Raw genomic sequence first — 15,254 nt, 5'->3', positions numbered from 1 at the left:
GTATACTAGTGCAAGCATGCAAGGCTGCATGGCATATAGGCTGGTGTTAGTAATCCTTGGGCATGCAGCTCCACAAATGGGGTCACATGGCACCATCTGGCAATGACTGAAATATTCATAGGATGAGAAATCTGCTGGAAAAGTTACGGACAGAAAAGGAGAAAAATTAAGATTTTTTTATGTTTATAGAGCAATAAAATATTAGCTCTATCAATTTGGAAACTAGACATGCCATTATGAATCAAAGAAAATGACTGTTTTAATCAGTGTGCTAGTTGGATCAAATCACAGATTTACATTTTGGAACTAAGGTGATCAAACATCATTAGACGATAACAGAGAATAACAGGCACCATATTTTTCAATAGAGCTTTGCCACTTTGGACATGTAATTTTATCAAACTGTTATACAACTTACCCTAAGCAAATCGTCTATACGACCTTCTTTCTTTTCCAAGTCCTGATTTTTATTTGTTTCTAGCGTGGTCAATTTCAGCATTGTTAGATCAGTCTAGAATACAAAATATTTTACTGCAATAAATAAGATGTTCAAGGAAAGACCAATTAATACAGTAGGTACTTTTAAATCATGTTTTCTAAAGAGTTAAACATAGAAATTTTAGTCTGATTTCAAAATATATCTCCCATTATCTTAACTAAGAACCTAAATAGTATGTCTTACTCAGTATTGACTAATGCTTACCCATACAGCCCCCTTCATCAGATTGACACAGCCTTTCCTGTAGGATAGAATCAGATCCCTTTTGCAGAGCAAAAATAACAAGAAACCTCAGCGTATTTGTGGCCCCATCTTTTTCAATTTCTCAACACGCTTAACAGCTAATGCTGTCTTGGTCCCTCCTCATCTCAATGTTCTTCCTAACTTAGTCATCACCCTTTTCACCGTTAATTTCCTTTGATCTTAGTCCATACACAAATCACAGAGAAGGGACAGTGGATGATCATCTAGAGGACGACAGAGCTGTTTAAGGAGGAAAAACAAAGTGACCATAGTAAGTAGGTTTTAAAACCTACTGTCTAGCCACTTAATTCAGACTAATTCAAAGATAGCAAAGCATTGCAAAACACAATATGGAGAAGGGTGAGGAGAGTAGGGGGGGAAGTTTTATATTGCTTATCTATGTAAATAGATGTTCAATTGGGCACAAAAAACAACTAACACTGCCAAAGTCAATAGGTATGACTTTAAAGTGCTAACATGCATACGTGTGACTCCATATGTTCCCACAATAAAGCCAGACCTGCTGGCTTTGCAAATTCTTAGGTTGGTCAAAACAACTGATTTGACCACCCATATGCAAGTTTGTGTGGCAAAACAAATTTACATGTCTGTAACTCCCACAAGATCACAAGATTCCAACTACACATAAGTGCAGTGGAAAACAAATAAAACCGATTAATGTATACAATGTACGTATGAAATAAATATAATGTGTGATGATTTCTGTATTTGGAAATATAAGGATGTCCCTCATACATCGCAATGCAACCACTTCATCAAAAGCAGAATGACAGAAAACAGCCAGTAGCATGAGTTCACTTGGAAGCGTGTTTTTTCTGGAGTCAAAGCCTACTCTATGTATAATTTAAAACCGTGCAAGACGGACAACCATGATCCCCGGCGACAGACCACGCCGCTGGCCACGCAGGTCCTTGTTGGCAGACCCTGGGCTCTTACATGAGTTCGCAGAGTGCGACATAACGCTGCTGTTTGGTGACATTGATCTTAGAGGTAAAAGTCGGCCCGGCTGGACGGGGCCGCATGCCAGTGATGTCTTTCTTGGTGATGCCCGTGTTGCAGTCTGGAGAGGCTGACAAGCTTGATCGCCTCATGGGACTAGAGCAGTGACTTACACACACCCCCCCCCCCCCCACACACACACCTCAACACATGAGCAGTTTAAAAGTTATCCCTCTGAATGATAAGGGGCTTTATAACCCGACCAAGCATCACACAATGATCTATTACCTAGAACAATTTGGGGCAGACCTTTGCTTTTTACAGGCAACACATTTACTTCCTGGGGACTGCTATAGACTTACATCCCGGACCTTCTCATAGCAGTACTTCTCCTCTGCCGATACCTAAACAGTGGGGGTGGCTCTCCTAGTCTCATGCTCCTTCGGAGGGAAAAGTAGTGGACAAACTTGCACAGATTAAGAGGCAACTGTTAGCGTGCAGAGTGCATGTAGGTGATCACTTCTTTACTGTGGGTTCCCTTTAGGCGCCCAGTGAGGGCCAGGAAACATTTCTTCGCCGGGCGCTGCAGGAGGTCATGTCCCATCAGGATCAGAGGGAGCTTCTGGGTGGGGATTTGAATCTGGTGTTTCACAACGAGCGGGTCAGCGCACAGACATGGGGGAACTGGGGCCATATATTCAGAGGGGGTTCGTGGGTTCAGGATCTGGGCCTCAGAGATCATTGGCAAGACAGCTACCCCCAGATCAGAGACAACACTTTTTATTCTCGCATCCACAAGACTGGTGTCCAGCTCGATAATTTTTTGGGGACCACAGGGATCTAGACCCTTACAGACATTGAAACAGAACCTTGTCCCCTATCTGACCATGTCAGTTTCTCTCTGGTCCTGGGTCTTCCACCTTCAAAGCAGACAATTCAGCTGTGGAGAATGAGAGAAACTTTCCTTCAGAGGCCTGCAGTTGTGGAACAGCTCGCCCAAGCAATCACAAACTACCTCGACCTAAACGATACAGCTGATACTTCCATTTCCCTCCTCTGGGAGACGCTAAAGGCAGGTATTCGAGGTGAGCTAAGAGCAATCTCTGCAGCCAAGAAAAAGCTTCGGCGGGACAAACACACAGGTGCACCTCGCAGTTGTAGGCTGCTCGCAGGATTGGGTTTGGACAAGGTTGAAGACGCTCTAAGATTTCACCATTCCTTTTATGTGGGGGAGGGAACAAGTGTGGGCGTCTGCTGGCTAACAGACTTTGTGACCAAAGGCAGACTGCAGAGGTTGAGTCCCTCCGGACGCATGAGGACACTGAAATCGTAGGGGATGCCTCCATCGGACCTCTACGCCCATCAGACCATGACAGAGAGGGCCCAGCCTGATATTTCAAGAATGCCCGCACCGTGCAATTGATGGTGGAGCAGACCGAGTGGCTAGATTGACCAATCAGGATAGAAGAGGTTGTATCAGCCATCACAAGATTGAAGCTTCTTAAATAGCCAGGACTGGATGGCTTCCCAACTCAGTTTTACAAGACGTTCGGCTTGATTCTGGTGGCCATTTTGACGAGACCGTTTAACACTATTACCGGACTGGGTACAGTCTTGTCTTCCATGCTGGAGGCATCTATAGTTATCATTCCCAAACACGGAAAAGAACCCCGGCAATGTGGATCCTATAGACCAATATCTCTCCTGAACGTACACATCAAGCTTCTTACCGGCATTCTAGCATCCCGACTGAATCCACTCATGCCAGGGCTGATTGACCCGGATGAAGTAGGATTTGTCGCACAAAGAATGTAGTGACAATACCAAGCGGCGACTCCACCTCCTCGATAAAGCCAAATGCTCCAGACAGTAGATTATGTTCTTGGCCATAGACAGGGAGGAGGTGTTTGACTGAGTACACTGGTAGTACTTGGAGGCGACACTTTGGCTTCGAGCCTCGATTCGATCTTGGGTCCTCAGTAAGGAGTAGTTTCTTTTCTGTAACTTCAGTTCTGTAGTAGGGGTATCTCCGTTATAGTCATAATCTAGTGAATAGTCCCGCCCATGTGCGTGGACCCCGGAGCAATAAAAAATAATCTCTAAAGGGGACAAATCATGCAGACCTGCATACACCTTTAAGAGAGAATTTAATTTAAAGACAGATAATGCAGCCTATACCCACAGGCTACACTGTCCAGTACTTCAACTAGAATTCCACCAACATCCACAAACAGCACTGCCTGTCCAGCTTTTCTCCACATAGGAAAAAACCCTGCCTCTACCAGCAAAAGCCTCTGGAATGATAGAGAGGAAGGAGTGGACAGACAAGCCCCATAGGCTGCCATTATGTGGCTTAAAACAGGATACTGTGCCTTTAAGAAAACTTTCCAGGTTTCCAGAACTTTCCCCAGTATCCCAGAAAGCCCAGCAGGTCCCATTTACTTTCAGGTCTTTTGAAGGCGTAGCACGCCAGACCTGTAGCATTCTACATATGAATAAGTATCTCTCCACCGGGGAGGAGGGCGGGCGCTTATGACTATAACAGAGATACCCCTACTACAGAACTGGAGTTACAGAAAAGAAACTACTCCTTCTGTAGTAGGGGATCTCTGTGTATAGTCATAATCTAGTGAATAGAATGGCAAGCCCATCCCCACACAACAAAAGCGGTGGAGAACACACAAGACACTACCACTACTGTGCGAACAAATTTCGCAGCGAAGCCTGCCCAACCTGAGCATCTGCCCTGGCATCCGTGTCCAGACAGTAATGCGCAGCAAAGGTATGAACCGACTTCCAAGTGGCCGCCTTGCAGATTTCTGCAATCGGAACATTACGCAGCAAAGCCGTCGTGGCAGCTTTGCCCCTGGTGGAATGAGCCTTAGGTTTACCCCCTAAGGTCTTATTAGCCTTTTGATAACACAATTGTATGCAGGACACAATCCACCGAGAAATGGACTGCTTAGAGGTCGCAAGACCAGTCCTGACAGCCATAATTAACAAACAATTGGTCAGACCTACGAATATCCTTGGTCTTATCCAGATAAAATTTCAACACCCTCCGAACATCCAGGGAATGGAGAGACCTTTCCGCTGGCGAAGAGGGATTCTGAAAGAACGTAGGTAAAGTTATAGTCTGGTTGACATGAAAGTCAGAGATAACCTTAGGAAGAAATTTAGGGTGAGTACGCATCACAACCTTAGCAGCATGAAATACAGTATAAGGCCTGAAGTTCACTCACCCTGCGGGCCGATGTAATGGCCACTAGGAACGCCGCCTTCCAGGATAGGTGCTGCAATGAAGCCTTGTGAATGGGTTCAAAAGGTTCCTTCATCAGTCTGGACAGCACCACATTCAAGTCCCAGGAAGGCGAGGGAAGTCTGACGGGAGGAAACACTTTCTTTAAGCCTTCCAAAAAATCCTTGACCACAGGGATCTGAAAGAAGGAAGTATGTGAAGGGCATTTCCTGTAAGCAGTCAAAGCAGCCAGATGAACCTTAATGGAATGGAAATTAAGGCCAGACTGCGCCAGATGTAAAAGATACGGAAGGATGACATCTTCCTTACATGTCGTCGGATCAAAGTTCTTGGACTTACACCAGATACAGAACCTCTTCCACTTGTAAGCATAGGATGTCCTAGTGGAAGGTCGTTTAGACTCCTTCAGTAGGTCCATACAATCGTCTGGTAGATTCAGATGGCCATATTGCACTATCTCAGGAGCCATGCCGCCAAACTCAAAGACGAGAGGTTGGGGTGCACCATCCGCCCTCGTGAGAAGGTCCGGCCTGCACGGCAACCGTATGTGAGGAAGGAGACACCGTGCCTGGGCCACTCCGGGGCGATCAGGATCATCCGCGCCCTGGACTGGGACAGCTTGATGAGCACTGCCGGAATCAGGGGAATGGGTGGAAAAGCGTACAGAAAGCTGTTCGACCAATCGATCCATAGCGCATTCCCCAGCGTCCCCCGCTGGTGGTACCTGGATGCGAAGTCTCGGCATTTGCTGTTTTCGGCGGTGGCGAACAGATCTACGTCTGGAGTCCCCCACCTTGCGAAGACTTCTCCTAGTACTTCGTCGTTTATGACCCATTCGTGGTTTTCCTGGATCAGCCTGCTCAAGGCGTCCGCCTGAGCATTCTGCACCCCTGGCAGATGCGTGGCCGTAATAGTCAGTCCTCGGGCCAGCAGCCAGCGCCAGATCGCCTGCACCTCCTGCGACAGGGTGCGCGATCTCGACCCCCCCCTGCTTGTTGAGGTAATACATCGTGGTTGTATTGTCCGTCTGTATCAGCAGCGAGTTGGTCTGGAAGGACGGAAGGAAGGCCTTCAGTGCCAGGAAGACAGATCTGAGTTCCAGGAAATTGATGTGGTACGTCGATTCCAAAGCAGACCACTTTCCTTGAATCTGCAAGTCCCCGGAATGCGCTCCCCAGCTCTGGTGGACGCCATGGCAGTAGGCGTGGGCGGCCAACAAGGAGACATCCGCCGCCGCGCCGATCACCTGATTAGAAACCAGCATGCCTTCACGCACTGTTTCCAAGAAGTCCTCCTTCCTGTCCCGGGGCAGCAGGTCCGCATACTGCTGCAGGGACTCCCACAGGGCCCGGTCGTAACGGCCCAACAAAGCCCCTGCACTCGCCGCCTTCATGGTGGTGGCGGCGGTCCCACACACCTTCCTGCCCGCAGAATCCAGCCAGCGGCTCTCTTTGTCAGGCGGAACCGTCGATGAAGGGGCGGTCGCATGTTTCCTCGCCGCCGTCACGATGACCGAATCCGGCTTCGGGTCCACCCTCAAAAAGGTAGGGTCCGACTCCGGGGCCCTATACTTTTTCATGAGCCTGGAGGGGGCGGCCTTCGTCACCGCGGGAGTGAGGAACAGCGAGACAGATGTTTCTTATGAAGTGTCTCGAATATCACGGACGTCGTGGGTGTTGGAACCGTCACCGTGATACCCAACTTTGCTGCCCCTCTCAGCAGCACCTCTTGTAAAGAGACCAAATCGTCCACCGGAGACACCCTCGTCCCCGGCGAGTCCGACAGCGTCGGGGAAAAATCTCTGGTCGAGGATCGCGTGTGCGACCTGGACCTGTGCCTCCTACGGCGTCGTCCCGAGTCCGACGATGACCGTCCATGGCTCCGTGATCTTCTCCTCCTGAGAGAGCGGGAGCGTGACCTCTTCGGCTTCGGTCTGCCCGCCGGTCTAGCCGGTCCCGGCGACCGCGGGCGTCGTGGCTTCGGAGTCCCCTGCGGCGGAGTCGGGTACCTCGGAAGGGAAACCGACCGCGGGGGCACCGCCGGCAGTCCCAACGGAGTGCGTGGCAACGACCGAGGTGGGGGCGGCGGAGGCAGTGGCCGCGGATGTGGAGGCGGTGGTGGAGGCGGTGGTGGAGGTGGTGGCGGCGGCGGAGGTGGTGGTGGCGGAGGTGGTGGAGGCGGTGGCGTAGGCATCCGAGGAGGCGTATACACCACAGAGTACACCGATCCGGATGACTCTCTTCCTCGACGGCAACCTCCGCCTCGACGGCGATCTGTGCCTCGACGGCGATCTGTGCCTCGACGGCGATCTGTGCCTCGACGGCGATCTTCTTGACCTCGAGTGTCTCGACGTCGATCTTCTCTTCGACGGCGACGTCGACCGTCTCCTCTTCACCGACGGCGAACGGCGATCTCCCCCCGACGGCGAGCACCGACGCCGGGTCCGATCTCGACGCCGACTGCTGGAAGGCGCCGTAGACTGCGTCGTCGCCGAAGACGCCGATGTAGTCGACGGCGGCCTATTCAGGTCCCTCGACGTCGACCGCCGACGCCGCTTCTCCCCAGAGCCCTGGGGAGGCGGCGAACAGATGGTGGTCATCCTCCTCGACGCCGCCCTCGACGGGGAGTGGGAACGCTTACTGGTCTTCCTGCCCCTGGGGAGCCCCCCAGAGGCCTCAGTATGGGCAAAATCAGCCCCTCCAGACCCACCTGGTGCCTTCAGCCTTCTCTCCTCCAGGATTTGAAGCCTGATTTTCATTCTGTCCCTCAGGGTCCTGGCAGAGAACGAGTGGCAGATATCACAGCCTTCAGGCACGTGGGACTGGGGAAGGCAACCTATACACACCTCGTGTGGATCAGTTTTAGCCTTCTTTCTACCACATTCCGGGCACTTGTCGAACAAGCCAGGCATGTTGACAGTACCAGCCACTAAGCACTTGAAAAAGTGACAAAAATTGACAAAAAACTACAATAGCTCAATGCTCCAGGGTCCTGCTAGCAGGAGCCGGAAAAAAGAACTGAAAGTAAATGGGACCTGCTGGGCATTGCTGTTTGTGGATGTTGGTGGAATTCTAGTTGAAGTACTGGACAGTGTAGCCTGTGGGTATAGGCTGCATTATCTGTCTTTAAATTAAATTCTCTCTTAAAGGTGTATGCAGGTCTGCATGATTTGTCACCTTTAGAGATTATTTTTTATTGCTCCGGGGTCCACGCACCTGGGCGGGACTATTCACTAGATTATGACTATACACAGAGATCCCCTACTACAGAACTATAGTCTACCTAAAGCGCCTGTACTGATTAATGGCCAGACTTTGTCACCATTTCCCATTTGTCAAGAGACGAGGCAGGGGTGCCCACTCTCGCCTCTATTTGCCCTTTATAAGGAGCCCTTTGCTCAACGGGTCGACTATGCGCATTACGGGAGTCACCTTTGACGGGCAGATGCATACCCTTGCTCTCTAAGCAGACGATGTCCTCGTTGCATTAGAGAACCCTCTGGAGGCTCTCCCTGCCTTTGTGGACGAAATGGAGGCCTTTGGTAGCACAGCGGGCTTCCAGATAAATATAAAAAAGAAGTTGCAGGCTCTCAACGTCTCTGTTCCCCCGGAAACAGTGACGCTTTTTGTTAATCAGTATTCGATTCAATGGCAACACATCTCTATTCCATATTTGGGAATACAGCTAACCCAACCGTTAAAGAGAAGTACTCCCTTAATTATCAAGCTCTCCTGGAACAAATCAAAAGAGACCTGGCACAATGGAAGCTTTATCCCCTCTTCTGTCTAGGCCGGACAGCGGCAAGTACTCCTGAAAATCCTCTTCCAGGTGCTAGCAATTGATCTCCTCGCCGGCATGCGCCAAACCCTGCAGAGCTAATTGAGCTGCATTGTGTGGGTTGAGAAGCGGCCTCGGATGAGCCAGACATTGAGTTATCAATCTCCACTGAAAGGGGGAGTGGGGATTCAGAACCTCCTACAATATCACCAAGTTACTCAACTCCAATATATGGTGAAGTGGTCCAAGAAGGAATCCGAAAAGCTATGGCTGTTTATGGACCGAGCAATCGCAGGTACCTTCCTTTGGAAGATCCCGCTCTCGACCCATACGCAGAGACCAGGGGGCATTTATTCCTCACCGGTCACTAATGAAGTCTAGAGAGTGTGGGATCGAGTTGCATTGCACACAGCTTTCCACTTTTTACCTACTCGCTGACCGCAAAAGTCAACAATGCGGTTTTTGCACCGGGCCTAGAAAAAGTTGCATTTCGCCACTGACAGAGTCCCGGCTGTCGCTCTATTGAACACTACTTTGACGAAAAGTGCCTGCTCTTTTGAGCGCTTACAGGATGACTATAAGCTTCCTGAGTCGGAGAGGATGAGATACCTGCACATCAGGCACTGGGTGATGCATTCAGGTGTGTGCTGGAGCACAGTAGACCCTCACATCTTTTGAAAATTAATGACAAATGCCTCATTACAGGCATATACAGCATTTTGCAACACACACACTCAGCGTCTAAGATGCCGGGACAGAAAAGTTGGGAACTGGAGTTTGATGCCACGCACGGCTAAGGAATGGGAAGAGATACTACAGGAAGTGCCACACGACACGTAATACAGCCAGTACTGAGACCGCTACAAAAATCGTCACGTACTGGTAATCCCATTCGTAGTGCAGACAGTTGGGGGCACTGTGGTTCCCCCGGGATGCTGGTACATTTGCCCTGGGAATGCTCTAAACTCAATACTGGGAGGAAATCCTGAACATTGATACACACCTACTACCTCGCTTTCCCACATATACCATCCTAGAACTCCCTAATGTCCTTACTTTCCAGCTGAAATCCCACAGAGGATGACAGATCAGCTTGGCACTGGAGGCGGCCCTCTAAAACATCCTTGCCTCAATGGGGCACAGATGCACTACCAGCTCACTATGGTTAGCTTCGCCAGCTCTGGCATGTGCTAGGTATGGAGAAGCTCATATAGGCCGTCTCTGCTCAGGGAGCTTTCTTTAGCGTTCTTCTTTCTAAGGAATTCCAGGCGCGGACTTGCCCCAAATACTTGAAACTCCTGCGGCTGACAGATGCAGACAACCCCACGACGTCCCAAAAAAAATCAATTCACTTTGTGGTCTATTGTATAGAAATGTTGTTGAGTATTCCTGGGGTTGGGGGGGAGGGGGCAGGAGGTTATTCTGTTTATACGATGTAATTTTGCTCCCATTGTCATGCAAGATAATCTTGATAATAAAAAGGTTTTTAACATAAGACAGTGTGTAACAAAAGGTATGGAAGACAACTTAGTTATAAAGCTAGACCTTATAAAGCCTATATGGTTTCAGGTATAGAGAAACAATATGGAAGATATTGCGGTCTTGAACATGGTAAGATGCTGGTCGCAGAATGTCTGTTAAATTAATTACCATAAACAGACTCCTGGAGTTCTGAGCGTGTTCAGAACCACACAAACGTCAGGAAATCGAGATTGTTAGAGGCCGCTTATTAAACAATAAACTAAACAGATGAAACAATGGAGTCAGGTAACTCTCCGAACCTGTGGCAATGATCAGTGATAGCAAGGAATTCTATGGTCTACTTGATGCAATACATACAATACTATACACATTAAAATAAATGCCTCATCTGACATTACTTTGTTGGTAAAAAAACAAATATAAATCACGGGATACAAAATATAGGAGGACCATATCAAACGATGGACTACAAATCCCTGATGTTCGAAATAAATCTAACTGAAGCTTCAAAGCAAATTCCCTCATGCAGAATTGTCAACACCATTGCAAGGGGGGGCATCAAGAGTTTCTATGAGCATTGGTAAGGATCATAAGGAGTAGGCTGATGTTCAGCAGACATTCAAAAGCTGGCTCAAACCATCCAAATGAAACAGATTAAAGGTAGAGACAGGAACTTCAGTTTTAGGAGTACAATTTTGTTGCATAAAAGGAACGACCCTATGTGCAGCCCACCACACAAATAGTAACTATTGTGTTCTAGATCTAATAACGAGCTGGTGGGACAATGAAAAACAAGCAATTTGCACATGTGCATTACCATGACCACCCTTCCCATAAATAGTTAAATTGTGCTGTGGAAGGGGTAATTGTTGGAGAAGAATTTTGGATATGAGCTGGTTTTACTAGTCGTCAGTAATGATTGAGTTGACAATGGTTCAATTGTGATAGACTAAATCTGAAAAGTTAAACCACAAGATGAAAGAGGGACACTGAAAACAGACAGGGCTGAGAGCAAGTCAGTGAGGATTCTTGTGTAACGTTAAAAGTGTGAACACTCAAAAGAAGAAATGACAGAGTGGGTTCATCTTTATGTACAAATGAGTTATAATTTGTTTCCTTACAGAAATCACACTTCGTGACAGCAGAACACTGGATTCTGAAACTATGTGCATTATATTCTTCACACAGTGGGGTGAGGGAAATTGAATTACTAGGGACACTCAAGCCTAACCCATTTTTTCTCACTCACCTTTAACAGGAATGTTGGAGACCAGCACCTCAGTTTCAATGGGACACTTCATAATACTTACCGGTAGCATGGAAGAAGAGCGCAAAACACAAGGAGATGGACGGAGCGTTGAAACTTTTCAGACACTCACCCCCAGTCACAGATCTGGTTTGAATCCATCATCATCCTTTAGCTCACTTAGCCACCTCAGTTCAGACCTAGCTATATGCAAATCAGTCTTGACCCTGTGCCTCATGGGAACAGACCAGCCTGAACTGCCAAGCCAGGTCTACCCTGAACCAGAAACAAGCATCCTGGGACCGGTTTCTGGCTAACACCCTTCATCAGCCAAGGTAGCTTGAATCCAGTGGCAAAGTGAGCAAGGGACCCACGTCTGGGCATACCCTGCCAACTTAGGGCGAACAAAGACTTAACGGATATTACTAAAAGTGCAAGGAAAGTGGAAATGGCTAAGTAAGTACCATACAGCAAAAAAGATAAGTCTCATGATTGCTATACCCATTTCTCTGATTAACCTGGCACCAATTCACAGAACCTACTGGCAATGCATTCCAAGACACAAGAATTTAGAGATATTGGACAGCGCAGGGTCTTTGAGTGCGCTCCTACTACACAAAGGCAAAACGTTTTAAGGTATGTCCAAATCGGATTAGAAATGGAAGGAAAATGCTACTTACCCAGTATGCATCTGTTCTTGGCATATAGAGCTGTAGATTCATATGCGTTAGCATAGATCGCCATCTGATGTTGGGTTTGGTAGTTTGCACTTTGTTTTTCTTCGAAGAAGTCTTTGTAGTCACGAGGTAGGAGACTTCTCCTTTCGGGGATAGTGTGCATGACCATCTACTCCACCCTTAGATTGTTTTGTCGTAAGGGTGATGATGGGAGTCAGTAAGAGTAGAAAGTGATGTCCACGTATAGTGTATCTAAGTAAGATAATACAGCAACAGGTAAAGGTACCCGGGGAGGCGCATACGAGTCTACAGCTCTATATGCCAAGAACAGAAGCATACTGGGTAAGTAGCATTTTCCGTCCGAGGCATACGAGCTGTAGATCATGTGTTAGCAGAGACTATATAGCAGTTCTTTCCCAAGCAGTGGCTAACCGGTATCTGTAGTGGTCTGAAATAGTGTTCTTAAAACAGCCTGGCCCACACTAGCTTGTTGTTTTGCTAACACATCTACACAATAGTGTTTTGTGAATGTGTGTGGTGTAGACCATGTTGCAGCTCTGCAAATGTAATTTAAGGGTATGTTTCCCAAAAATGCCATGGAAGCCCCTATTTTGCGTGTAGAATGCGCTTTAGGGGGAACTGTTCAAGGTGTGTTTAGCTTTGAGGTAGCATATCTGTATGCACTTAACTATCCATCGTGCAATACCAGCTTTTGAAATGGGGTTGCCCTTATGTGGTGGTGAGAAAGCAACAAAGTTGTTTTATCTTCCTAAAAGGTTTGGTTCTTTCAATGTAATAAAGTGTTGCTCTTTTTACATCTAAAGTGTGAAGAGCACGTTCTGCTACGGAGTCTGGTTGAGGAAAAAAGACAGGTAACAGACTGGCTGAGATGAAAAGCAGAAACTACTTTGGGTAAAAATGTTGAGTTAGTCCTAAGAACCACTTTATTTTGGTGATTTTGTAAAAAAGGTTCTTGTATGGTTAGTCCCTGGAGCTTACCAACTCTTCTAAGGGATGTGATGGCCATAAGGAAGGCTACTTTCCAAGTTAGAAATTTTAATCCACATCTGTGCATAGACTCAAAGGGTGGGCCCATGAGTCTTATAAGTACTATATTAGGTTCCACACAGGAGAAGGTGGAAGTCGAGGAGGGTTGATTCTTTTCAGTTCTTCAATAAGGGCTTTGATAGCAGGTACTCGAAACAAAGACTAGTGTTGTCTGTTTTGTAGGTAAGCCGCTATAGCACCAAGATGTAATCGTATAGACATATATGCCAAGTTAGCACGTTGTAGGTGTAACAGATAGCAAATGATGTTTTGAGTTGAGGCATCGAACGGATCGATTTGGTTTTTAGTACAATAAATTGCAAATAGTTTCCATTTTGCTGCATAGCATGCTCTAGTGGTAGGACGTCTAGCCTCTTTAATGACGTTCATGCAGTCTGATGGGAGGTTAAGGTAGCCAAATTCTAAGACTTCAGGTGCCAGATCGCAAGGTTGAGTTGATTGGGATCTGGACGTCTTGTCTCTCCATGGTTCTGAGTGAGAAGCTTGGGGGAGAGGTGTAACTTTTGATGAGGAACTATTGATAGTTCCAACAGGGTTGTGAACCATGGTTGTCGAGCCCATGTGGGAGCAACTAGGATCATTGTGGGGGATTGTTCAGTGAGCTTCCGAACCACTAATTGAATTAGTGGGAGAGGTGGAAAATCGTAAGCAAATTTCCCTGACCAATTCATCCATAGTGAATTGCCTTTGGACAATGGGTGTGGATATCTGGATGCGAAATATGGGAATTTTGCGTTGCGCTGTGTGGCGAACAGATCTATTTCTGGGTAGCCCCACATTTGAAAGAATGGGAGGAATACTTGGGAATGTAGTTCCCATTCGTGGATCTGTTGTCTCGGACGACTGAGTAGATCGGCAATCTAATTGTCTACTCCTGGGAAATGTTGTGCAAGGAGGTACATGTTTTGAGGAATGGCCCACCTCCAAATGCTTTGAGCTAAGTGCGAAAGTTATAGTGTGTCCCTCCCTGTTTTTGTATGTAGTACATTGCTGTCATGTTATATGTACAAACTAGGACAGCTTTGCCTACTAGATGTGCCTCAAAAGCTTTCAATGCTAGAAAAATTGCAAGCAGCTCCCAATGGTTTATGTGGAGCTGTTTTTGTTGTAGAGGCCACATGCCCTGAATGTTATGTGTTTGAAGATGAGCTCCCCAACCAGTGAGTTATGTGTCTGCTATTAGCACTATCTGTGGAACCGGATCGATGAAGCCGCCCCTTGGAAAGGTTTTGTGTATTCCACCACTACAGAGAGTGAGGAGTGTGGCCGTCCACCAACACCAGATCGTTTAAGTGACCTTGGGCCTGGTTTCACTGACGTGGTAAGCATTCCTGTAGGGGACGCATTTGGAGTCTTGCATAAGGAACAATTATAATGCAAGACGCCATCATTTCGATCAACTGCATAAACACTTGGGCTGGTAGTGAGTGTTGCGTTGAAATTGTGATATTAGTGTTTGCATGTTGCGTATTCTGACTGGGATTGGGTACGCTAGAGCTTTGCGGGTGTCTATTGTAGCTCCTAGATACGCTTGAGTGTTGGAGGGTTGCAGATGAGACTTGGTGAGGTTGACAGCGAATCCCAAGTCGTGAAGTAGTTGAAATGTTTTGTGAGTGTGGTTTAGGTAGCTGTGATACGACTTGGCTTTTATTAGCCAGTCGTCTAAGTAAGGGAAGACGTGAATGTGTGGTCTTCTTAAATGAGCTGCTACTACTGCTAGGCATTTGGTGAATACACATGGTATTGTAGTGCCCCAGAATGAGAGGACTTTGAATTGGTAGCGTCGTCCGTCCACCACGAACCTGAGATATTTCCTGTGAGCTGGGTGAATGGGAATATGAAAGTAGGCATCCTTTAAATCTAGAGTGGAAAGAAAGTTGCCTTGCTGAAGCAATGGGAGCACCTGTTGTAGGGTGACCATGAGGAATTGGTCCGATTGAATGTAGAGGTTTAGCTGTCTGAGGTCCAGTATGGGCCTGAGAGCCGTCCTTCTTGGGAGTCAAAAAGTATAGGAAGTACACTCCTGTCCCTTGGTGATGTAAG

At 47.4% G+C, this 15,254-nt stretch overlaps 1 protein-coding gene across 10 annotated transcripts in view; it reads right to left on the bottom strand.

Moving 5' to 3' along the window:
* TLK1 (tousled like kinase 1) overlaps positions 1-15,254 on the bottom strand; it is a 967,987-nt gene that overhangs the window by 426,641 nt on the left and 526,092 nt on the right. For all 10 annotated transcript variants that reach the window (XM_085645312.1, XM_085645310.1, XM_085645315.1 and 7 more), the window contains one exon: positions 419-511. In XM_085645312.1, coding sequence (XP_085501438.1) covers positions 419-511 — 93 coding nt within the window. The remainder of the gene's footprint in view (positions 1-418; positions 512-15,254) is intronic.

This window comes from Triturus cristatus, chromosome 3_1, assembly GCF_964204655.1.
Source record: "Triturus cristatus chromosome 3_1, aTriCri1.1, whole genome shotgun sequence".
Classification (NCBI taxonomy): domain Eukaryota; kingdom Metazoa; phylum Chordata; class Amphibia; order Caudata; family Salamandridae; genus Triturus; species Triturus cristatus.
This window is presented reverse-complemented; position numbering and strand designations above follow the sequence as displayed.